At 34.2% G+C, this 24,713-nt stretch overlaps 1 protein-coding gene across 7 annotated transcripts in view; it reads left to right on the top strand.

Moving 5' to 3' along the window:
* The window catches only part of LOC143237147 (serine protease grass-like), a 58,926-nt gene that overhangs the window by 18,678 nt on the left and 15,535 nt on the right, over positions 1–24,713 (top strand). For 2 of the 7 annotated variants that reach the window (XR_013019892.1, XR_013019893.1), the window contains exons 1-4: positions 11,856–12,267; positions 14,686–14,779; positions 19,043–19,195; positions 21,649–21,804. The exons of 1 other annotated variant lie outside the window; for it this stretch is intronic. Coding sequence is in view for 3 of the 6 variants with exons in the window: in XM_076476092.1 (XP_076332207.1) it covers positions 21,790–21,804 (15 nt within the window). In the remaining 3 variants the exon portion in view is untranslated. Of the gene's footprint in view, positions 1–11,844; positions 12,268–14,685; positions 14,780–19,042; positions 19,196–21,648; positions 21,805–24,713 lie in introns of those variants that run through there. 4 more of the 7 variants (XM_076476092.1, XM_076476073.1, XM_076476082.1 and 1 more) reach the window with 3 other exon arrangements.

Raw genomic sequence — 24,713 nt, 5'->3', positions numbered from 1 at the left:
TTTCAGTAAAACTTTGTATTTTATCTGTTATTTTCTCAACCCTAGCTCCATACAAATTCATCAATTTGATAGATCTCGTAGCCACCACAAAAATACAAAATAAATCTGAATTACCCTTTGTCTTACAAGAGCAACTGCACTTTGTAACAGAAAACTACAATTGTTTATCTTAAGGTTCATAACAGCCAACTAGTGTTTCAACTTAATTTACTGTTTTATTGACCCTTGAATAGTATCTAACTATTAATCCCATGATGGCAAGCTGTAAATCAGTCATTCAGCAAATGCATAGCACAAGTTGTACTACTGAATGGCATAACACATGAACATATCTTGTAGAAAAACTTATCATTATTTTCATTAAATTAATAAATTAATCTTATCTACCCTAAAATGTTTCTAATTTTTACATTTTAGTTACTTTTATAATAATCAATACATAAATACACATAAAAAACAAGAAATGTAGTATTTAAATTTAGCTTGGTTTTTTTTTTTATGCTGGCCTACTGATGAATGTTAAGCCTATTTCTGTGTAAATATGTAACTTGTAAAGTACACAGTTTTTATTTAGTTAACGAATGCACATAAGAACATGGGGCATTATCATGTACAAAGCAAACATTGTCCTGTGATTATTATAATTTAACTGGTTTTCTAACAATGAGAGAAGTGCATAAAATAATTCCTTTAACTATTCAATTTGAACTATGTGACAGCAACTTTCGAGGTGAAGACCATAGAAATAAAAACTGTACTGAGAATTGAATAGCATTATATGTTAGTTATTAAATTAATATTTTATCTTTCTGTTGGTTAAAAGCTATATAATAGTAAACATTAGAGATAATGTCACAGGTTGCATATGGCAAGTGGGCATAGCTTTCTAGTTTGTGTCTTCATAAACAAAGGTTGAAAGCTATAAAAAAATTATAATTTGCCTTAGTAATATTTATACCATAATGCAAAATAAATGTTAAACTCAGGGGATCAGAAAGAGGCAATGAAAGAACAGTGAATGGAAGAAACAGTGAAGAAGGTGCAAATTGATGACATGATTCTCATACAAGAGAATACTAAGATTTATTATGCTTCCTTTTCAAATTAAGTTAAGACTTATAAAATGTTAATCCATACTACTAAAAGGACATTCCAATATTGACCCGTCTAAGTTATTTCGCCTAGTGGATGATACACTCATAAAATTATCAATGTCCTGTTCCGACAATTGGTCAGACTTCTATAAATTTGCATAATATTCTGTAATATAGTCCTGTAGATTTTGTTGGTCATTGACACTCCTCATCTACTAAACTATTTATATATGTATTTTTTCCTGTCTTTGGTGTTCAACTCTGAAAAAGTATTTGGAACTCTTTTCACCTTCTTTGCTCTTAAGAAAGCACCTGCTGTTTTCTCATATTCAATTCTTTTATTTGTTCTTCTAAGACCTTGATTCTTACAATGTTTCTGGCACGTTTGGCCTTCACTAGACACAAATATCATTTTGTAACCTTTTTTTTGTCGACAATTTTCTTCGGATAGAATATCCTTTTAAATATACAATAAATTAAATTAAATTTGTGTTTTAGTTTATCGTACCATTCCATCATCGAACTATATTTATTGATAAACTTCACTACAATATCAATAATACGATTTATCGTTCTGCGATACTCCTCAGTTGACTCAGCAGATAGTCTAATGTGGCTTTGTTATACACAAACTCGATACTCTTCGGTTGACTCAGCAGATAGTCTAATGTGGCTTTGTTATACACAAACTCGATACTCTTCGGTTGACTCAGCAGATAGTCTAATGTGGCTTTGTTATACACACACTCGATACTCTTCGGTTGACTCAGCAGATAGTCTAATGTGGCTTTGTTGTACACAAACTCGATACTCTTCGGTTGACTCAGCAGATAGTCTAATGTGGCTTTGTTATACACACACTTGATACTCTTCGGTTGACTCAGCAGATAGTCTAGTGTGGCTTTGTTATACACACACTCGATACTCTTCGGTTGACTCAGCAGATAGTCTAATGTGGCTTTGTTATACACAAACTCGATACTCTTCGGTTGACTCAGCAGATAGTCTAATGTGGCTTTGTTATACACACACTCGATACTCCTCAGTTGACTCAGCAGATAGTCTAATGTGGCTTTGTTATACACACACTCGATACTCCTCAGTTGACTCAGCAGATAGTCTAATGTGGCTTTGTTATACACAAACTCGATACTCCTCAGTTGACTCAGCAGATAGTCTAATGTGGCTTTGTTATACACAAACTCGATACTCTTCGGTTGACTCAGCAGATAGTCTAATGTGGCTTTGTTATACACAAACTCGATACTCTTCGGTTGACTCAGCAGATAGTCTAATGTGGCTTTGTTATACACACACTCGATACTCCTCGGTGGACTCAGCAGATAGTCTAATGTGGCTTTGTTATACACACACTCGATACCCTTGGTGGACTCAGCAGATAGTCTAATGTGGCTTTGTTATAATCACATTCGATACTTCTCGGTGGACTCAGCAGATAGTCTAATGTGGCTTTGTTATATATACATTCGATTTATGTTGTTATTGGAAAGTAAAATTTTATCTATCCGCGACTGAATATTTTTCTTTTCCATGTATATTGCTTCTCCGTGGGATGGAATTTTCTCTACACATTCACTAGTTTATATTAGCTCGTGCAATCTTACAAACTAATGAGGGATATATCGTCATAATAAGTGGGAGGATCTTTATTCATATGGTTTTCCAAAACGCAATTGAAATCACCCAGCAGTAATATTATATTGGTTTTAGGCAGTTTTGACAGCAATTATTAAAAAAAAAATAGGTATCGCATATGGGAAATATTCGGGCTGTAAATGTTCCATACAAATACTATTACGTTCTGTATTACAAAGTCTATACCCAACATACTATATGTATTACTAACTGTAATAACCATACTTTTTCGAACTAATATAGATACCCCATTTCTATCGTCAACACAAAAATCATTACATATATATTAACATTCCATACGTTCTTAAACTTTGGAATATCATAACTGTTCCAGTGTGTTTCTTGTACACATAAGGTGTCATATCGCATAAAGATAAACCAGTGTTTCAACCTATTTATGGTATACTTACATTTACCTCCACAAATATTTAATGTTCATATGCAGACCATTATATATCGATGGAGGGCATTATTACTGTGTATAATTAACTAACTTCGTTTTCAGAGATATCTTACTCTTGATGATTTTATTTCTTTTCATTCGTTTACTCGTTTCGTCGGCAGTATCAAAGTTCTCTTTGATGTTTTTGTATCTTCCTCGTTCTTACCATTATCCGATAATTCAGACTGAACTATCATATCCGTCGTATAGTTTCAAACACTACCCATATATGTTGTCATTTCACTTCTCGCTTCAAAAGCCAGTACAGTATCTGTTACATTATTCTCGGCTTCGTCCATTAACTTTTCCTTACTTCCTACAAGTACCACTATCTCTCTTAAAGTGGTGTCCTGTACGTACACTAGAGAGATCACCATTCTGTTTCTTTATATCTTTTTTCAATGTATTAATTACATCTTCCTTGATTTGTTTTATCAGAGTCATTGTTAATAATTTTTGCATTCTCTATAGGTCCTTCTTCTTGCATTCCAACTAGTTCAAGGCCACAGCCTATCACAGTCAAGTCACTACCGTCTTTGAATACTTTGAACGAGGGTGTTCAGGATTCTATGTGTTACAAGTCTTACAATAATAATTAATACATCTGGCTATATGTCCTTGTTTATTACATATGTAGCACTTCAATTCAGGGCAATCATTGAAAAGATGATTTCTGATAAACATAAATTACACACTTTATGTTGGTCTTAATAATGTTGTAATAACCAACACTTAATTCTTAATTTTACCACACAGCTCATTAGTTCTTCAACATTTTATACATATAGTTCTTTTGGTTGTACTTTATTTAATAGACTGCTTCACAAGCAGTTTTTTTTCTTAATTTCACCATCTTATGTACCACTAATGAACACTGTAAAGGTTTTGCTTAACACAGCATTCAGCAACTTTTAACACGAACAACACTTTATCTATATACACATCTAAGTACGTATAAAAAACATTTGCTCATTTCCAAGAGGCATGGAATGCCCTGGTGGCCAGGGCCATCGACTAGTAATTAGCGGGACGTGGGTTCACATCCTGTCACCGATCGTGCTAAACTTTACAGCCGTGGGGCAGGGGTGTAAATCCTGGGGGGGGGGATGGGGAGGGTACACCACATTCATTTTAGGTGGGGGGTATGGTGCATACAATTATCTCCCTTACAGTGGTCTGTTGAATTGTTTTATTGCATCACAGTCATACAAATTGTGTGTTTGTTCTTGTGATTCTCGTGTTTTTACCAATCGAATTACATAATTAGACCTAGATGTAGGCTTTTTCAGTAGCCGAAATGTACATCTTTAATATAGACGTGCTTCTATGCTTTTCGATCTAAGCGATAGTTCGTAAGTATCAGTCAGTAGGCCTAAGTATACATGCAAGGCTTGCAAGCACTATCACAGAATCTAACTACGTCTTGTACGTAGTGTAAGATTAAGTAAAATTCTCATCACAACAGATTGAACAGAGCATGAAATTCGAAAATATTACTCCCAAGCGTAAACTCCTGTGATCTAGATCTAGCAGGCCATTTGTAGCTTGTAGCTGCATCAATCTTATGTGTATATTGTACGGTTTTCCTACGCCATTTGTTCTTATGAATGTCTAGCCGGTTTTATTGTCGAACGCCTCACTCTCCTTAGCTGCCGAAGTCGCTGACCATAGTGTACGTTTAGTGTACAGTTAACGACAGGTTCGGTACCAGGTGCTGGTACTTTATGGTAAAAGAACAATATATTCTCTTATTATAGATAGTAAAAATATTGTATTTTCTTGTATAATTAGAACACAAAGGAGCTATTTCAACGGCATGAAGCCTCTACTCGAATTGTATTGCTAGTTTTTGTTTAGGTGTTTTTATTTAATAGACGTGCTTATAGACATTATATCACAACGTGTTTGCCTTTTGATAAGCTTTAACAGGAATATAATATATTTGTGATTGTTTAAATATTTTTCGAGAAACTTGCGATTACTTGTGTTGTAACTAGCACACATTATTGTACCAGCGATGCCCAGGTGGTCAGTCGGCTCGATAGTCACTGTGAGGTTCGCGCGTTTGACTTAAATACATTGTACAGTTCAGTCCTACTTCCATTCTGTTCTACCTTCGTTCGTTGTACGTTAGAGTCTTTCAATAAAGACTGTATTTTAGCCTGTTGAGTCATCTGGGAAACAGATTCCAATTATGACAAGCAAGCGTCTGAAACTTCCCGATATTAGACAGTTCTGCAAGCCAGTTACTAGTACTACAAGTGACAATGCAGGTGCAGATAATCCAAAAACCTCAAGCAAAGAAATAGAAACTTGCCATACAGAGGAAATACCATGTTCATCAGAGGACGAGTCTGAAAATGCTTGTGCAACTATTGCACATCATGAACCACCAGATAGTTGTGAAACAAGTTTGTGCAGTAATGAAAAATCTGAAACTCCACAGAAAGAGTATGGAAAGCCATATCATACAGACGCATAACTAATACCACGACAGAAAGCAAAATCTCAAAATATCAACTTCCAAGACAAGTGGTTTGATGATTTCCCATGGCTGCACTTCGACAATCAGACTCAAAAGTCATATGCTTTCATTGTGCCAAGGCAGAAAATAGAGGCCTTTTAAATGGAAATTGAGGCCAATGGAATGTACCTTCACATCTGCCGGTTTCTGCAACTGGAAAAAGGCAAAAGAGAAATTCAACGAACACTAATTCCCCTCTCAGCACAGATTCTCTATATCTCCAGAAGGTTCACTTGATGTAACTCCAGTGACTGTTCAGCTACACGATGGAAAAAAAAGAAGCAGCAGGAAGAATGCAAAAGAAGTCTAGCCAAAATATTCAGAAGTTTAGGTTTCTTATTGCGTAAAGGTTTAGCATTACGTGGACATACTGATACGGAGTGGAACTTCCTGCAGTTAATGAAGCTCCTGGAATAGGAAGATTCTGAGTTGACGGCCTACTTGTCAAAGAAAACCACATTCACATCACCCCAGGCTCAGAATGAAATAATGGAGATGCTCCTCAAATACTGAGGAACATAGCACACGATGTGCAGCAAAGTAAAATCTTTGCATTAATGGTTGATGGCACTCAAGATGTTACAGGTGCCGAACAGGAAGCAATATGAGACATTTCTTGGATTGTACAGTGTTTCCAATACAACTGGTGAAACAATATCCTCGACTATACTTGATGTACTGACTAGACTCAATTTATCACTGTCAGGATTAAGAGCACAAACTTATGATGGAGCCGCTAACATGAGTGGTGCGTACAGTGGATGCCAGGCAGAAATAAAAGAGAAGCAACTATCAGCTTTGTTTTTTCACTGCGGAGCACACAAGGATAATTTAACAATACAACATGCAGTTGAAGCTTGTGAATGTGTTCTAGATTCTATCCAGTGGGTACATGAACTTGATGTCTTGCTTCAGAGGTCAGGCAGATACAGGACAATCTTTGAAAATATTGTATCGTCAGATAGCCACAATGGTCCAGTTAAATACATCCGCCCACTGTGTCCAACACGCTGGTTGTTCCGCCTATCTGCAATTACATGTGCTAATGATCACTACAGTGACATTGTTGATTTTCTGTCTGAATTAGCAAATGAAAAATCAGATGTAGCAGTAAAAGCACGAGCTCTGCTAAACAGATTTGACAAAGAAAAGACAGTTTTAGGATTGTTGATGGCTCAGAGTCCATTAGTTGCATTAGAGGAACTAAACCATGCATTCCAAGCAAAATCAGCGACAGTATCTGGCATGATTGAAGCATCTGCAATGACAGTTGAGCAATTGCGGGTATTGTGAACAGAGGAAAATTACACCAAGATATTTGATGAAGCTGAGAAAAAGTAACCTCCCTAGATCTGGTGCCTGTTGAACTACCACGCATTTGCAAACCCCCAGAAGGATCACAGGTGATGGCTCAACACACCATTGTGCAACAGCTAGAGATTACTACAGAAGCCAATATTTTGAATTTGTGAACACAGTAATAGAACACCTGACTACTATATTCAATGCAGATAACAATGACTTGAGGCAATATCTGGCACGTGAGAACATGATCACATGTGGCAAAATTGACAACTCGGTTATAAACTTCTATCCTGAAATCTATGCACAACGGCTCGAGTTTCAGTTGCCCATGTTCAAAGGAACAACAAAAGCAGTATCTCTGAAAGGTGCGAAGGATGCTTACTGTAAAATGCACGAAACAAACCAGCAGATGTTTAGTGAAGTGTTTCTTCTCATGACAATTTTGCTTGTATGTCAACTATGTATCAGTACCACCTCAACCATGTGGCAGTTTGTCACACTCATAAAGATGAGGTCGACAAGATAAATATGGAAGAGCTTATGAGAGAATTCATCAATAGATCATCACAAAGGTGGTCCACGTTTGGGAACATGTAGACTAAAGGACTAAATGAATCTTTCTTCAATGAAAAGTATGAATAATTATGTGCTACATAGTATTGATGTGTAATTTTCAAGAGTTCGCAAAGACATTTTAATTATTTTTTATCAAACAACATGAACAATTTTTCAGTAGATATAAACTTATCAAGGGTAATTACTAATGTTATTAATATCTGAAAACGTAATTCATGCAATGAAAGTTATTAGTAACCTTGTCAAGTATAATGGCCATCTTTTATACTGTGCAGTGTGCAGGAATAAATTCATGTGGCAGTTAATTTGTGACACATTTGTTTTTATTCTATTAACATTTTGAAAACTGTTCACAACACCTCACTTATACAGACCTACATGGAAACCTTGAAGTATCGTGGCAACAAGATTACTCTGTGACTTGTGACTGCATGTTTACAGCTTTTAGATTCACGTAATCAGAGATTACCAATTTGCAAATTTAACAGTCCACATAAGTGGTTGCAAAAGTCATCCCCCACATTGGGTGTTAAAAATCTACGCCCCTGCTGCTGGCCGAAATCTTAAGGCAAATGAAGTTAAAGAAAAAATATGCATTTTGCGTTATTAGTCTCAACCATTTATTTCAGTTGAGCTTCAAAAGATGAAAATAAGAAAAGGGAAAATAAAAAACATTTTACCATTTAATGGGAAAATGTGAGCACTATGAAATTAGCCTAAATACTAGTTGGTCAGACGTTTAAGGCTATACTGAAACAAAGCGTTAATCGCTAAACACGTAACGAAATTTAGTCATTTGTGTTCAAGCATTAGCATTGTCAACATCTCCCACTGACACTTCCTGTGTTACATTGGGTAAAACATGGTAAAGGCTAAAAAGTTGACAGTGTTTGAACGTGACAGAATTGTCGAATTGCAAAAGCAAGATCTCTCTCAACGTGCAATCGCTGGTGAGATTGGGCGTAGTAAAATTGCTGTTGAAATTTCTTAAAAGACCCTGAGGGATACGGAACGAGAATTGCAAGTGATTGGCCCAAGAAAATTTCGCCGGCGTTGAGCAGAAGGATTCGAAGGGTTGTCCGACAAGACACCAGCTGATCATCGAACCAGATTAAGGCCCTTACAGACGCAGAATGCATCTCAAGAACAATAAGAAAAGAAAGGCTTTAAAACCGGTAAACGTCTTCAAAGGTCACGCCTCCTTCCACACCACGAAACAGCTCGGTTAAACTTTGCTGAGAAGCACCAGACATAGGACGTAGAATAGTGGACGAATATTTTGTTCTCTGATGAGAAAAATTTAACCTGAATGGTCCAGATGGCTTCCAAAGTTACTGGCACGATAAAGATATTCCACCGGAGACATTTTCTACACAACACAGGGAAGTAGGTTCCATCATGATCTGGAGTGTTTTCTCCTTTCATGGAACAATGGAGCTTCAGGTTATACAGGGGCGTCAAACAGCAGCTGGCTACATTGGTATGTTGGAAATAGCATCCTTATTGACTGAAGGCCCTCGTTTGTGTGGAAATGACTGGATCTTTCAGCAAGACAATGCTGCAATCCACAATGCCCGCAGGACAAATGAATTTTTCATGTTGAATAACGTGACTCTTTTGGACCATCCAACGTGTTTGCACGAACTGAACCCCATTGGAAATGTTTGGCGTTGGATGGCAAGGGAAGTCTATAGAAATTGACGTCAGTTCCAAACAGTGCATGATCTTCGTGAAGCTATCTTCACCACTTGGAATAACATTCAACCCAGCCTTCTGCAAACGCTTATATTGACCATGCCAAAAGGAATGTTTGCAGTTATTCGCAATGAGTGCCGTGCAACTCACTACTGAGACCTCTTGTTGGGCATTTCCTACTCTGCTAAATTTTTTTTTATTTTCCCTTTTCTTATTTTCTTCTTTCGAAGCTCTACTCAAATAAGTGGTTGAGTCTAATAATGCAAAATGCATATTTTTTCTTTATGTTCATTGGCCTTAAGATTTTGGCCAGCAGTGTACGAAAACACTGATATTTCAGTATATAAGAACAGTTTGGACAGTGGAACGTAGCACTAAAACAGGATTTGAGTAATCCCTCGGTTTGACAGCATCTCTAACGAATCCGATAAACAGATTGCTCAGGAAATTACAAAGATTTTTATGAGAGACATTATTCAACCGAGATTTTCTTCGGTGTGAAAATAATAACCCTGGACACATTGCAAACAATGAGCAATATATTTATTTAATAATAAATAAAACTATATTTATTCTGATAATAAATAAAAATATATTTACTCTGATAATAAATAAAAAACAGATTATGTTAAATTAATCTTAAGAAAGCAGCAACAAAGAATCCTTTCCTCCTCTAGATAACGTTAAGTTGTCATCTTTTTTCTCGGAGGATTGACTGCAGCAAAATCAACACAATGATCCTCAAAATGGAAGGCCTTCTCAGTAGGTAAGCTAATGGGTAACCGAACGAAGAAAATGCTCTTGAATCTATAAGGTAAACTCGCTTACTTTGCCCAGTGGACTTCTTTTCCTTTACAGCATTAATCAGCTGTTACTATGAGTTGATGGAATAATACGCTAACAAAGGATACTCCATTGCTAACCAATTCAACATGCATGCTTCATCTAATGATGAACAGAGGGAATGTGAAGGGCAAAGAAGATTTCACCTACTGATGGGAACATGGTAATTAATTGAATGTAATGTTAAGAATTTTCTGGATCACTTATTGTCACCACGACAGCGCAGAAACTAAAGAATCATAACTTGTGAGCGTTTCTACAGTATTATAGAAGATAAAACATACATCATATGTTCGCATATCTCAAAATAATTTAAAACAAACTGAAATAGTGTAAGAACTGATACAAAAATAATTTATTATTTCTAAATGTAACTAATATACTTTAAAATAGAGTTGTTTTACAGCTATCCAGATTATTTTAAGAATAATGCTGCGAAACATGTTTCAGTTAGGCGTTGAAATTATTTTTTCAGCATAAATCATATCATTCTCCTAGTTGATTTCTACTATTATAAACTACAAATAATCCGCGTGCCGTAAAGTCACCCAATAGAATCCCTAAGCAAAAAAAAAATAAAAAAATCAAAGTAATTATTACGCTGTATTAAGCGCATATATATTAATAATACGCTGAAAAGGTCGTTAGGCGCAGTATGGGTATTCGATTAGCTATTTGAGAGTCGAGGATTCGAATTCCCTTCACGCCAAACATGCTCGCATTTTCATGATAGTCTCGTTCTAATGTAACAGTCAATTCCACTATTCGTTGGTAAAACAGTAGCCCAAGAATTGGCGGTGGGTTGTGATGACAAGCTGTCTTCCCTCTAATCTTACACTGCTAAGTTAGGGACGTTAGTGCATATTGCTCTGGTATAGCTCTGCGCGAAATATAAAAACAATCAAGTAAAAAGGTCGTTGATATTTCTTACATAACAATTCAAATATTTTTAAAACAGCAAATTTGTTTATATACACTACCTACCTACCTGGTCGTGTCAGTAAGTTTACACCGTACACGGCTCGAACAATCGCTACAAAATTTCTCCAGCTTACTTGACTGGTCTGTGTGTGTCTGCTTTTGATATATTCTGATAAAAAAGTGTGTAAATTATATATAAATTATAATCAGGGTAAGTCTTAGTAATTCTAAGGCTTCAGACCGAATTCAGTAAAATGGGGCTCTGTAATGATTTGTTTGGTTGAACCTGAGTACAAAACTACACAATGGGCTATCCGTGCTCTGCCCGCTACGGATAGTAAAAACCAGTTTCTTGCGTTGCAACTCTATAGCAAGAAAACGAAAGAGTAGAATAATGCTTTTCAATGAATAGTTGTACATGATTCTGTTCTTAGAATTTCTAGAAGAAACCTAACAGCCTTTTTACTTGTTTGTGTATTTTTTGTCTTTTTTTTTCCTACTAGCTTTTTTCTTTGCATTTTTTTACCTATATTTTATCAATATATAATAACGGACAATATTTCTAACTTATAATTTCTATAATTTAAGAAAAACTACAAAAAAGACAAGGGCATAGAAAAAAGTACACTCGACAAACTACCTCTTATGAAACTGTCTTGCATAACAAGATTTCACTTAACATTTCATATTAATTCCCTGCTTCAGGAAACATTACTTAGAAAAGTCGTGATAGTATGACCTTCACGTGCAAACCAATAACAGGATACCACGTGACTTAACTCTGATTTAATTGCACTTTTGTCCCTCGCTGGTACAGCGGTAAGTTTACGGATTTACAACGCTAAAATCAGGGGTTCTATTCTTCTCGGTGGTCTCAGCAGATAGCCCGATGTTGCTTTGCTATAATTAAAAAACAAATGCACACACAGCTTAACTACGATTTTAATCATCTTCGTTGAACCAGGTTGTTCCTTTCTGACCAGAAATTATTTGAATTGCTGCAGTATTCTTGGAAAAAAAAATATTTATAACCTGTTTTCTGAGAGAGTTCAGATGAAGCATTCGAGTGCAAAACCAGAAAGAAATAACAGCGACTGGAAGAACGACCAAATTCTTAAAATAATTTGATACATTGTTTTAGGGTGTTAAGCTTTATTTTATAAAATATAGAATCGATTGTCACATCTAACCAAAGCATCTTATTGTTGAAGGTATGTTATTTATACTCGTTTTTGTTGTTATCTTTGTATTTTTTTATATGAGTTCAGTTTTACAGTTCTCAATGTTTCGTCTGTTAAGATAAATAAATCGCTGAATTCTCAAGAGTCTGAAAGTTTGTTTACTCAGTGACTTCTTTTTAAGTTGGAAATAAGCTACCATTACTAGAACACTCTGAAGAAAACTAGTTTTGCTGAAAAAATTAATGGTGTGAGAAATCTGGTCTGAAAATGCCTCATTTTCTTACAGTTTTAAATCAGTAAATTGTTCACGCATAGTAAACTATTCTACAATTTAAAGAAATATTGTATTGCAACAAAGTACCGAATTTCTCATTTTGAAAAAATATAATTACCATTTTAAGTGTTTAAGCAACGTGCATAACTCATGCTCTAATCTAACTCGCACCTGCGACAATATTGCTCCAATTAGTTAGAATGGACTGCTTCGTCGCGGATAAGGTAACCCTATAGCATCATCTAAATCACATTCTATAGTGCTTATTCATTGTGTTTAGTCTACCTAAAATATGTTTCAGTTAAGTAACAGTGGTAACAGTGCAGATACCTTTTTTGAAAATGTGGCCACAAAGTGTTGTTGGTATATTGCGAAATCTAAAAAATTGTGCATCTCTCGTTCATTACAAGGTTTTGACAAATGCAGTAGCAGAAACCAATCCTACCAACGATTGAACTAACTAGCTGAAGGTTCATTATTACCATTGAGCATCAATAAATTGCCAGCAATAAGACCAATAACTGCACAATCTAGTGCAGTCTGAATTTCAGGGGCCTGGCATGGCCTAGCGCGTTAAGGCGTACGCTTCGTAATCTGAGGGTCGCGGGTTCGCGTCAAAACATGCTCGCCCTCCCAGCCGTGGGGGCGTTATAATGTGACGGTCAATCCCACTATTCGTTGGTAAAAGAGTAGCCCAAGAGTTGGCGGTGGGTGGTGATGACTAACTGCCTTCCCTCTAGTCTTACACTGCTAAATTAGGGACGGCTAGCACAGATAGCCCTCGAGTTGCTTTGTACGAAATTCCAAAACAAACAAACAAACAAACTGAATTTCAGTAGAAAACGACTCGGTGTCAACTTTATTATTGCGGTGATAACATACTATACTCCAGAGCACCTTATGCAATTAGGAGTCAACTGTATCTTCCATCTGGATAGAAATCCATACAGTATTCTGTTCATGGACCCAAGCTAGTCGACATGAGATGCTAGTTTGCCTTTCCCCCCTCTTTAACTGTAGTTGAGCTGTTGCAAAAACAAAACTATCAATTTCTGCAATAGATTTATCCTAAAGTCAAATGTTTGAACTAATATGGGTAACAAGTATCTCTCCTTTTTCCAGTAACGTTAACAAGAAAGCCTACTATGTGCTACTTCACGAACATCTAGCTCTATCCAGAGCAAAAGTTATAAACACTGGCAGTAATTTCACTTGGAATGTACGAACGACCCGAGTTTTAGTAGCTAGTATTTTAGTTTCTCCTCCTTGGTTGATATGGAGTTTGTCCTGACCAAATTAAATATAGAACTTATACATATTTCCAAATGATAGAAAATAATGCAGTAGAAGTTCAGAAAGTGGAACTTGTTTTTCTTTTTCTGCTGAAACAAATATCTATTCTAAACCAAAATATGCTCTCAAGCTAAACTGAGACCTCCCTCAACAAACACATTTTATAATGACTAGAATCTACAAAAATGTTTATCAATTTTTATCAGGTTATTGTATTAACACAATTACGTAAACTGTAAAACAATTTTTTTTTAGAATTAGATTTTTAATGTTGCAAATAATTTTCTATAAGATGTTGCACATATACAATTTGTATTATCTAAATTAATTCACAGCATATGGTAATTTAATGTTTATTGAAATATTTTACTTACGTATAGATTTAGTTCTTTAATCAATTAATTTCCACTGCATATTGAGTTTACTGTGTGAATATCATAAACTAACGATAAAGTCTGAATTAATTAACCAATTTTCTGAAACTAACTTATCGTAAAATCTTCAAAAGTTTAATTTTGCAGTAAAAATTATAGCGAGATTTTTTTTCTGTTTGATTGAAATCGTATTTAGTTTTCGGACAAAAATATGGTTTTTCTTAAAATACTTTTCCAAATACTAATATTCTCGACAACTGTTTGTTTGTTTTTCGAATTAAGCACAAAGCTACACAATGGGCTATCTGTGCTCTGCCCACCACGGGTACCGAAACCCGGTTTTTTAGCGTTGTAGATCCACAGTCATACCGCAGAGCCGCTGAGGGGCATTCTGGACAAATTATTTGTATGATAATATTTATGAGCATGCATGTTTTAATTTTATATTTTAAGTTATTTGTTATTGAAACACATTATATAGCGTTTCTTAATTCTGTCTGTATTTAGGACAAGACATTTCAAAATTGGTAGAATGAACATCCGTTTAATACCAGTTTTAGTAACGCTCTTTTCACAAAAGCTGGAAATAATCGATGCCAAGGTAAGTTAGCTACCAGTCTTTCAATTCTTCGTTTAATAAAGAAGTAAACGAAAGAAGTGTAAATTTATGTTAAGTTTGTTAAAAGCGAATTTGTTTGTATAATCACACGCATTTAAAACATACGTTTTTATCAAGGGTAACAATACTTCTTTTTTTAAGTAAATGTGTACACAATAAGAGAAAATGGAGTAAGATGTTATCAAAATTACATTATCTGTTTTGAAAAAATAAAGTTGGAATTCTGTAACAAGTAGTTTTTTTTCCCTTTGAATATATATTTTTGGATATTCACACACACAGCTACAGCTATAAGCTAGTCGTTCCTAATTTTAAATTGGCAAATTGGAAGGAAGGCTGCTAGTCAACAGCACCCACCGCCAATTTTTATATGATCAGGTAGTATGATTCGGAAGACACTTTTGTTGTCTTCGATTATGCTTGTCCTCTTCAGCCATGGAAGCGTTATTATGACAGTCAATTCCTGTTCTTTTATTGGTAAGAAAGTAACACTAAAGTTCATGGTGGATGGTGTTGACTAGCTGTCTTCCCTCCAGCGATTGAGGTAAAATCGTGGAGAAGTATTTCGATTCAAGAGTTTTATTTCAGCAACTTGAAAATAATCGTATGTTTTGTAGTTCCAAATAGCTAGTGTAAGTTAGTAAGTGGATAAATATTTCTTCAAATATAAATATCACGACCACCAATAAGAGCATGATAACGAAAGCTAATAACTTGCGAAACTCGTTAGTGGTCAAGCAGTATTTACAAATGTTTTCAGATAGAAAATACAGGTTGTTTCAATGACGGAATTCCTATGTACATGTGTGCATGTCACCATAACACTATCCACAATGTAAATCAGCTTATTTCCTTTGTATGAAGCTGGTTGTTCCTCGCCATGTTAGCATTTCTGCAGTTTTCACTCGAAAGCATTTATTTTACTATATTATGTGATTGTATCAAAATTATATTTTGTGTGGTTATGTGAGATACAGTATATATATAATAGAAATATTTTTAACACACTATATTAACATGAGGTATGCTTTTATTACAGTTTTAGTTGTTTTGGTGATAAGAGATCAACTAACCACCTAATGTAGCTCTCCAATGTATGGGTAGTACAGTTACTGTAAGATATGAGTACATGTGTGGGCGTAAGACTGCCTAAACATTACTGAAGTTAAAAACAACAGCTGATCGCTTCCACTAAATAGCAACTAATTATTTCTCTCCTTTTACAGGTACATATACATCTGCAGTTTGCATAATTTGATGAAAAGCGTAGATTTATTTTAAATAATAATGCGTTTATAAGTTTAAGTTTTCCTGTTCTAAATATATTGTAAAGATTAAAATAAATTTGTTTCGAACTATTACATTTACGAAGTGTATTAAAACAGTGTCACATTCTCTCAGCCACTTCCATTCACTGGACTTGATTATAAGGAAGTGAAAAACCAAGTGGATGAAATGGAGCTGTCTTTCAAGTCTATAAAATATTATTGATCAATGACTAAATAAATACTGGTTAAGTGGTTAGGGAGCTCGACTCGTAATCTGAGGGTTACGGGTTCGAATTACCGTCACACCAAATATGCTCGCCCTTTAAGCTGTGAGGGCGATATTACGTGACGGCCAATTCAACTATTCGTTGGTAAAAGAGTAGCTCAAAATTGGCAGGGGTGATAATGAATAGCTGTTTTCCTCTAGTCTTACACTGCTAAATTAAGGATGGCTAGCGCAGATAGCCCTCGTGTAGCTTTGCGCAAAATTAAAAAAAAAGGCAAAATAAGTCCAAGCTACATTTCTCCGTTCTTACTCACGTTTAGAAAACGTGCTAGAACCAATTACTAGGGCAGAGAGGTAAGAAAGTATCTCTTATAGTTAGGTATAAGGTAGTAGCTTAGGGGGCTGTTGCCTTGGCATGTTGTCATAGAGGAACACTTTCGTACGTCTAAGACAATAGGAGAGGGAGTCGAGACAATGACTTCGTTGTCACGAAGTGTAAACAGAGGAGACGTTGTTGTACTGCTATGACACTTGAGGACAGAAGTTTCCAGTTGCAAAAGAGTGCATGTGAAGGCGTGAATTAACACTCTTACATATGTCAGTATTATTATTCATATTATGCATTATTTGAATGAGGCCAGTGTTGTAGCCACCAATATGCCTTATATAGTATTACAATTATCGTCCTGAAAAGGATGCTTATTTAAATCCCGTGTTTAGTTGATTTATTCTGAACTGAAGTTTAAATGATATACGTAAATGTTTAACAATTACTAACCTTACCTATTTTTAGATATCCTTACAAACCAGTGTTCAGAGCTTGTTTCTTACTGACTGAACTCTACATATAAGGACTCAGTAAGTAATATTCTTACCACTTTATCTGCTACAAGTTTGTCATCAAACGATTTCTAGAGAATTAATGACCAGTGTTATTACCACACATACAAATAGGTAGACTCTCACCCTATGGATGAAGCAACAAAGCTGATGGCATATTGACAAAACCTTAACTCTTGTGTTTGCGAAAGGCTAAAACAAGTAATGCTTTCATTGCTAGAAAATTGACAGACAAACCAAAATTATGTTTCCATATCTTTCAGAACTTTACTTCATATACACTACAACGTATAAACTTATTAGTTCACCAAAACATCAAATACATTTCTGACAAATAAATATAGTTTATAATTGAAAAAAAGAGTCATAATATTAAGAGGACCCTTAGTTATAAATCAAGTTATTATTCTTTCACATTTTATAAATTTAACATATTTACTCTTTTATCATTACAACAACAACGTAAAACCAACGACTTGAAAAGCATACTGAAACATTTATTAACAAAATTTTAAGATAACTACTATTTCATAAACATCTTAGATTATAATATAATTAATTAGCTTTCACACTGTTATTTCGTTTATAATATATGCATTTAATTTATGTACCATTATGTGAAAACAAACACTAAATTTATAACAAGGTACTGCACTAAAGTCACTATAATAGAAATGAATAAAGGCCTGAATGTAAATTATACATGTAAGATTTAAGTTTGTAGGATATTGACTATTTTAAACAGAGTAGAATTAAGTTATTGGCGAATTATCAACAGGAGTATAAACTTATATTTTCTGACTGACGTGTTTGAGATTTTGACCAGTTGCTGTATGCAAGGAAGTGATTAATCTCATTGAATAGTGAGCATAAAATGTTTTATTCTAAAGTATAACGAATTCAACAAATACAAGAATTCTACACTAACGTTTTTAGAAACTATTGTAAAAATCTTAACTTAAATGAAATGGACATGTACTAACTAATATGGACATAACTTGCAAAAGTTTTATAAAAGCTAATCCAGTATTTTATCAGCTAAGATGCTTAAATAAAGAGTATATTTGGGTGCCTTGAAAAGAATGTTTTTTAAATTATAGCATGAAAATAACTTTGCACTCAGACTAGTAAGAAAACACACTAGATATTTTTACAAATAAATTTTTAGTATAAATCCTTTGTTAAAAAATCTGAATTTCTGTGTACAAAAGACTTGGACAAAAGACTACTAAATTTTATGAAAATACGCACACATCATTAAAAGGTATGTTTTAAATACTTAGTGTACAAATGTTTTCATAAACCTCGTGTATTTCGTACCAGAAACATTTAAACTAAAGATAATATTTCAGATACTTACATATCTAGCTTAGCCTTACGATAAATTAAACACAATGCTAGTTTCTAACAAGTATATCTAGTACAAGTCTCTATTTATATTATGTTATATAAAATTCGTATTTCATAAAAGCACACTATGCTATTATTAATAATCTGGAATGCGTAGGTTAATCTCAGTGGTATTTAAATATCTAGAAATCATTAGATGACAAATTTATAGCATAAAAAAAGGTAAAAACCATTACTTGTTAAGTTTATATGCATAAAGTTTCAGTTAGCAAGAAACAAACTCAAGATAAAGATTTGTGAAAAAGGAAGATTAGTAATGGTCAAACATTTGCATAGATCCTTTAAACCTTATTAGATCAAATCAACTCATAATGCTAAATATTAAATTTAAAGCAGGGTTTATGGTCGGCTCCAGTATCAGTGGTATTCAGTGTACAGTATGGGATCGTCAGTAAAATGATACTGATACCGGTTTATAGTATATTATATGTTGAGAATAATACCTGTTACCACATGTTAAGTCTTAACAGCTTTAACTGAATAGCTCTTCTGGTATTTCAGCTTCTCTTTTCACAGAATTATAAATGTTTGATTTAGTACTTTTGAGTTCGTACCTCAGTCGATAAGCAAATCTCATTGCGAAAATCGGCAATGACATGAATATACGAAAGAAGCGACACCTACACAGTGGAAGAGAACACGAACGTGCCTACGGTAAGTAGATATATGCACGACTATCCCTTACCATTTGGACAGGTTAAACCGCACATGTAACAACGTTTTAGTGAGTTACATTTAAAATTTAATTAAACTGCTTAATTATCATGGTATACAAATAAACTTAACATCAAACTATGTATATATTAAATCAAGTTTTAATATTATATAAGACTTAATTTCTTAATTTTATAAGCAAATGTTTAAAAGCAATATCAGAATATTGGTTTCGTTCTTGAGCCGTCTCATATTCTAGATTTTTTGTATGCCTCCTATAAAACTAAGAAATGTAATACAAAATATTCTCTGTAATTTCATCATCGATATTCCGAGACTATATTTTATACTCTTTGATCTTATTGGGTTAAAAAGTAATAAATGAAAATTTAGAAACCACGTCTACCTCCGACAATTTTTAATTTCCAATTTGCTAACAGATTTTTCTGAGACCGATTTCGTTAAATTTATAACCAATAGAAAGCTTATTTCAATTAATTCATTGCCATAGTCGTCATACTGCGCGAGCTTAAGGATAATTGACAATTTGGTTTGATGTAATAAAAATAATTCCCGCGATAACGCGTGCGTGTGTTTTTCTCTTTAAAAAAAACACATCAGGCGAGGTTATATGCTGTGTCACCGAGAGAATCGAACCCCTAATTTTAGTGTTGTAAATCCGCAGACTTACCGCTATCGGAATCCCGCGACAATGTACTGGGAAGAATAATTGAATTTTTAACGGCTCAAGTCACATAATTATAAATAACCGGATGTCAGTATCGGCAAACTGATACTGCCGGTACGGTTACAGTGCTATTTTCAGGGTAGTAACTATACAAGTGTGCAAAGTAAATTATTGACTATAACGTTTTCTTCCTTCTAATAATGGATTATATGTACGATATAACATTGGTATTGTGGTGTTTCAACGTTTTTGGTGATGGAAGAAAACATTCAAAAGATTGGAATTTAACTGCGGCAAATGAAATAATTCTGATGACTTTGAGTTAATTTCTATACAAATCGGACGTAGTGTTTAAAAACAATTGTTAAAAGAACATTTATGAAAAATATTATCAAGGCAGAAATCCATCTCCAGTTTCCATTCCTGAAAATGTATAAGAAATTGCTATGATTTCCCATCCAGTTGTCACAGTACATTCGTCAATGGCTGCTCTCAGAAAGTAATGTTTTTTATAGCCTTACAATAGTTATTAGCAAGAAGGACGTCTCAGTGGAAATGATAAAATAAAAACGGAATTACAAAAAAATTTTTTCTTATGTTTGCATAAAATTCATAACTTCGATTTAAAAAAGAAATTATTTATATGCATTAATGAATAATTATTGTGATAAGTTAGAAATAAGTCAATTATAGAATACTAATTAATGGCATGAGCACATTTACCCAATAGTTGTTTTTTATCACACACATAGAAAGAGAGAGAAATTGAGTACGTAAGTGGGTAAGTGATAAATTTATAGGTTTCAGAAAAGTCCCAAAAGTGGTTTCAGTCAGTTATCTGCAGTAGACAGAGCACATTTAGCCCAGTCAACGGTTTCTATCTGTTAAAGATTTTTGTAATGGTTGTAATATGTGTATTCTATTGTCGCTGTTATAACAATTGGCTTTCAATAGCCAGTCTCAGAGTATTTAACGATAATTTTCCTGCTAGACAATTTCTCACTTGGAGATTTTTTTAATGTATAAAATATTTCTGTACAATTTATACAACTTATAATTTTGCGAATTTTGAGACATTATAGTTAACTTTCACGAAAAAAAGGAAAATTGTTGAGATAGGTTAATTGTGATCATAGATTTTAGTAGGTGGAAATATCGCTCTTACACAGTTATGCTTTTCATATTAAAACTGTTTGGGCGTGGCCTATCGAGTAGGGTATCTAACAATTTAAGGTTTGCGAATTTTTGCTGCCAAAACACGTTTCACGTTTTAGATCTGTTAGTATCCTATAAAGGTTAAGATGAAATTCCATTTTTCGATCAGAGAAAAGTATCCAAAGAGTTGACGTTAGATGCTGTATGTGACTTGTTTTCTTCTCTTTAATCTGTCAGTTCAAACTAGGAGATAATTAACGCAGATAGTTTTTTTTTTCAAACCTTGCGCTAATTTGCAACAGTATCAACAAAATTTATGTATATAATTGTAAATATGAAAGAAAAACGGAAACTGGAACAATTTGATCTTTATAAATTTGCAAGAAATGTTTCTAAGAAGCCTATATTGAATACAGATTTTAAAATAATCGGAGGTGTAAACAAAAAAAATTGTATTATTCAAATAAAAAATTTACGAATAAAAGGCTATTTTGATAATGTCAGAACTCTGCATATTTATAACATTAGACACAAATTTGATATTAAGAATAGTACTGTTTCGTTTTCCATCTTATATTAGAAACTCTAATATATGCCAATATTCTTGCAGCTTCACCCACGGGACCTACATGCATAACCACGTCTTACAAGGGATCATGTGTGGCAGTAAGAGATTGCCCTCAAACTTCTGGCATATCACTTGATGCAAGAGTAAACTCTGTATGTGGAGAGGAGAAGGTATGCTGTCCTGATGAATTACTCTCTGGTAAGTTTTTAGATTAAATAAAATACATAAAAATAACACAACTATCGTCAGAGGATTTTTTTATACCTGAGAATGTGGAACTCTGCAGCTACTAAAATTACATTTTGTAACTAGGACTTGTAAAACAGGAGGATAGATTATATATATATTAAAAATGTATTAGTTTTTTTTTTTCAATTTTATTTCGTACAGAAGTGAACATGAGAAATTGGAAACGACTATTAAAAGTAGCATAGCAACAATAAAAGGGATATGTTGAATAAACTTTCTAAAGAAGTAGAGGTGTGCTATGTTTAGGTATTCACTTCAAGCCTCATAGCTTTTATCATTAATAATTCATTTAGTATCATGTTTACAGTTAATGATCCAATGAGCACAAGTTACGTACACATAACTTATGCCACTGTAAGGGAAGACTGGCAATGAATAATTGGTGGTGATGAGATAATAATTATGCGAATGAAAAGTTACTTAATGAATGTGTTAAAACAATAGATAAAACTACTGAATTTTGCGTGATGTCTTAACTAACTTTCACTGTACGACATTATGATGCACACTTTATAGTGTGTACAATAAAAAAATATAAATCTAGAACCATAGACGTGATTTACGGAGCAGAAAAGTTTATACGAAAGTAATTACAAAGTTGCTTGTTTTCTGCTAACAAGTTATTTCTAGTGAGAGTATTACCATAGGTTTTATATTTTTTGCTCATTACTGTTTGATATAAATATTACTATATTAGACAGGATTATATAAGGTATAGCGGAAAACAATACTTTGCTATATCTTAAAGTACAGGGTGTTTAGAAAGTCACTGTGCAGTTTTGTAATCAGCATTCATTCAGTCTATTTCAAGCCAGCAAGTGATCACAGTGTTTAGAAACAAAATATGAAGGATCCAGGACTGTATTGATATCAATGGGGTCACTTTCAACGTTGTTTATAATTGTCATTCATATTTACCTCCTGTTATCTATATTGAAACATGTTTGTTAATAAATATAAGTGCACAGTGACTTTCCGAACACCCTGTATAAAATTTTAAAACGAGTAGAATACGAGTATAGTAATGCATGAAAGAGGTAATAAACTGTCATGATACAGAAACCTACTGCACCCAATATTAGAGATTTAAATGAACAACAAACGGTTTATGTTAAACTGGTATTTCTTGGTATTTTCAGAAATGCTATTGGTGGCAATATTCTGAATAACTTTCAGTAATATATTCAGGTCACTGTTTGTTTGCAATTAAGCACAAAGCTACACAATGGGTTATCTGTGCTTTGCTCACAACAGGTGTCGAACCTGATTTCTAGCGATGTGAGTCCACAGGCATACCGCTGTGCCACAGGACACATCCCTGATTTTAAAGCTGCAGCAAAAGGACGATAATTAAGGTTATGGAAAATGCGCTTGATTCACGTTACAAGAACATAATGTCAATATAGAATTAGACAAATTACAAAGTATTTTGTGTTTGGGAATGTAGAAAAGTCAACATTTAATTATATACCAATATGTAATTGAGTGACGTTAAATATCAAGTACGTTCTATGTTGAATATCAAACTGACTGTAATTATGTGTTTGAAATACGAAACAAAAAAAACTTTATATTTCTGTTTTTGAAGCTATAATTACCTTAAAATCCTATATTCTAATCTAATTCTATTTTTCAGCGATTTTTATAGTAAGTCATACGTGACGATTTGAATTTTTAGATGATCTTTCAATTTCTGCAAAAACTATTTGTCTTTGTATTTTTATGATAAACACAAAGCTACACAATGGACTATCTGTACTCTACTCACCACGGGTATCAAAACCGCAAACATACCTCTGTGCCACTGAGGGTAGCCCAAATGAGATTTACACTTTGGAGCTGTTGACGCACTATGACCGTTTGGTCGGGCAAGAGTGACTCAGGATTTGTGGATCAGTGCTCTTGAATAGCTCTTTTGTCTCTAGTTTATCAGTTCGAAATTTGGAACAGTTTTGTACAGACTTACTAGAAAATTCTTAAATAAACAAGACTCGCTTATGGGATTTTCAGCAACATAAAACTGCTGTCAGTTTTAGGAGGTTTTTGACGAAAATCTCTAAAAGCAACGTGTCATGGGTCAAAGGCCATCTGATAGGATTTGTTGACTTGCATTCAAAATTGTATTGAACTACTCTTTTGTAAACTTATATCATTAAGTTTGGTATCAAACTGTAGATTATAATTTAAGCTCTTATGTTATACATTACTTAATTTCTCACTTTAAAATGAATATTAAATAAACACATAAAACATCGATTTCTGTGTCACATGGTATGTTGAATGTAGCATTGGTTCAAATATTTAATTTGTGATGTCAAAATACGAAGTATATAGTTTTACGAATTAGAAACTAATAATACTAATATCTAAAAACTAGAATGTAAAATAAAACCTTCTATCTTTTCTATATTACGAGGTATCACTAATGTACTGAATCAAACACAGTGACCCTGATCATCTTTTTTCATTTTTGGAAACGGTCCATTATATACACTTACTTTTAGGCCCGGCATGGCCTAAAGCGTGTTAAGGCGTGCGACTCGTTATCTGAGGGTCGCGGGTTCGCATCCTCGTCGCGCCAAACATGCTCGCCCTTTCAGCCGTGGGAGCGTTATAATGTGATGGTCAATCCCACTATTCGTTGGTAAGAGAGTCGCCAAAGAGTTGGCGGTGGGTAGTGATGACTGGCTGCCTTCCCTCTAGTCTTACACTGCTAAATTGGAGACGGCTAGCACAGATAGCCCTTGAGTAGCTTTGTGCGAAATGCAAAATCAAAACAAACAAATACATTTACTTTTACATATTGCATGTGAATTACTATTCAAAAATTTAGAACTGCTCAGCTTGTGGCTTTCTCA

Source organism: Tachypleus tridentatus, chromosome 2 (genome assembly GCF_004210375.1).
Source record: "Tachypleus tridentatus isolate NWPU-2018 chromosome 2, ASM421037v1, whole genome shotgun sequence".
Taxonomy (NCBI): Eukaryota; Metazoa; Arthropoda; class Merostomata; order Xiphosura; family Limulidae; genus Tachypleus; species Tachypleus tridentatus.
Note: the sequence above shows the minus strand (reverse complement) of the source record. Positions and strands in the feature narration are given on the sequence as shown.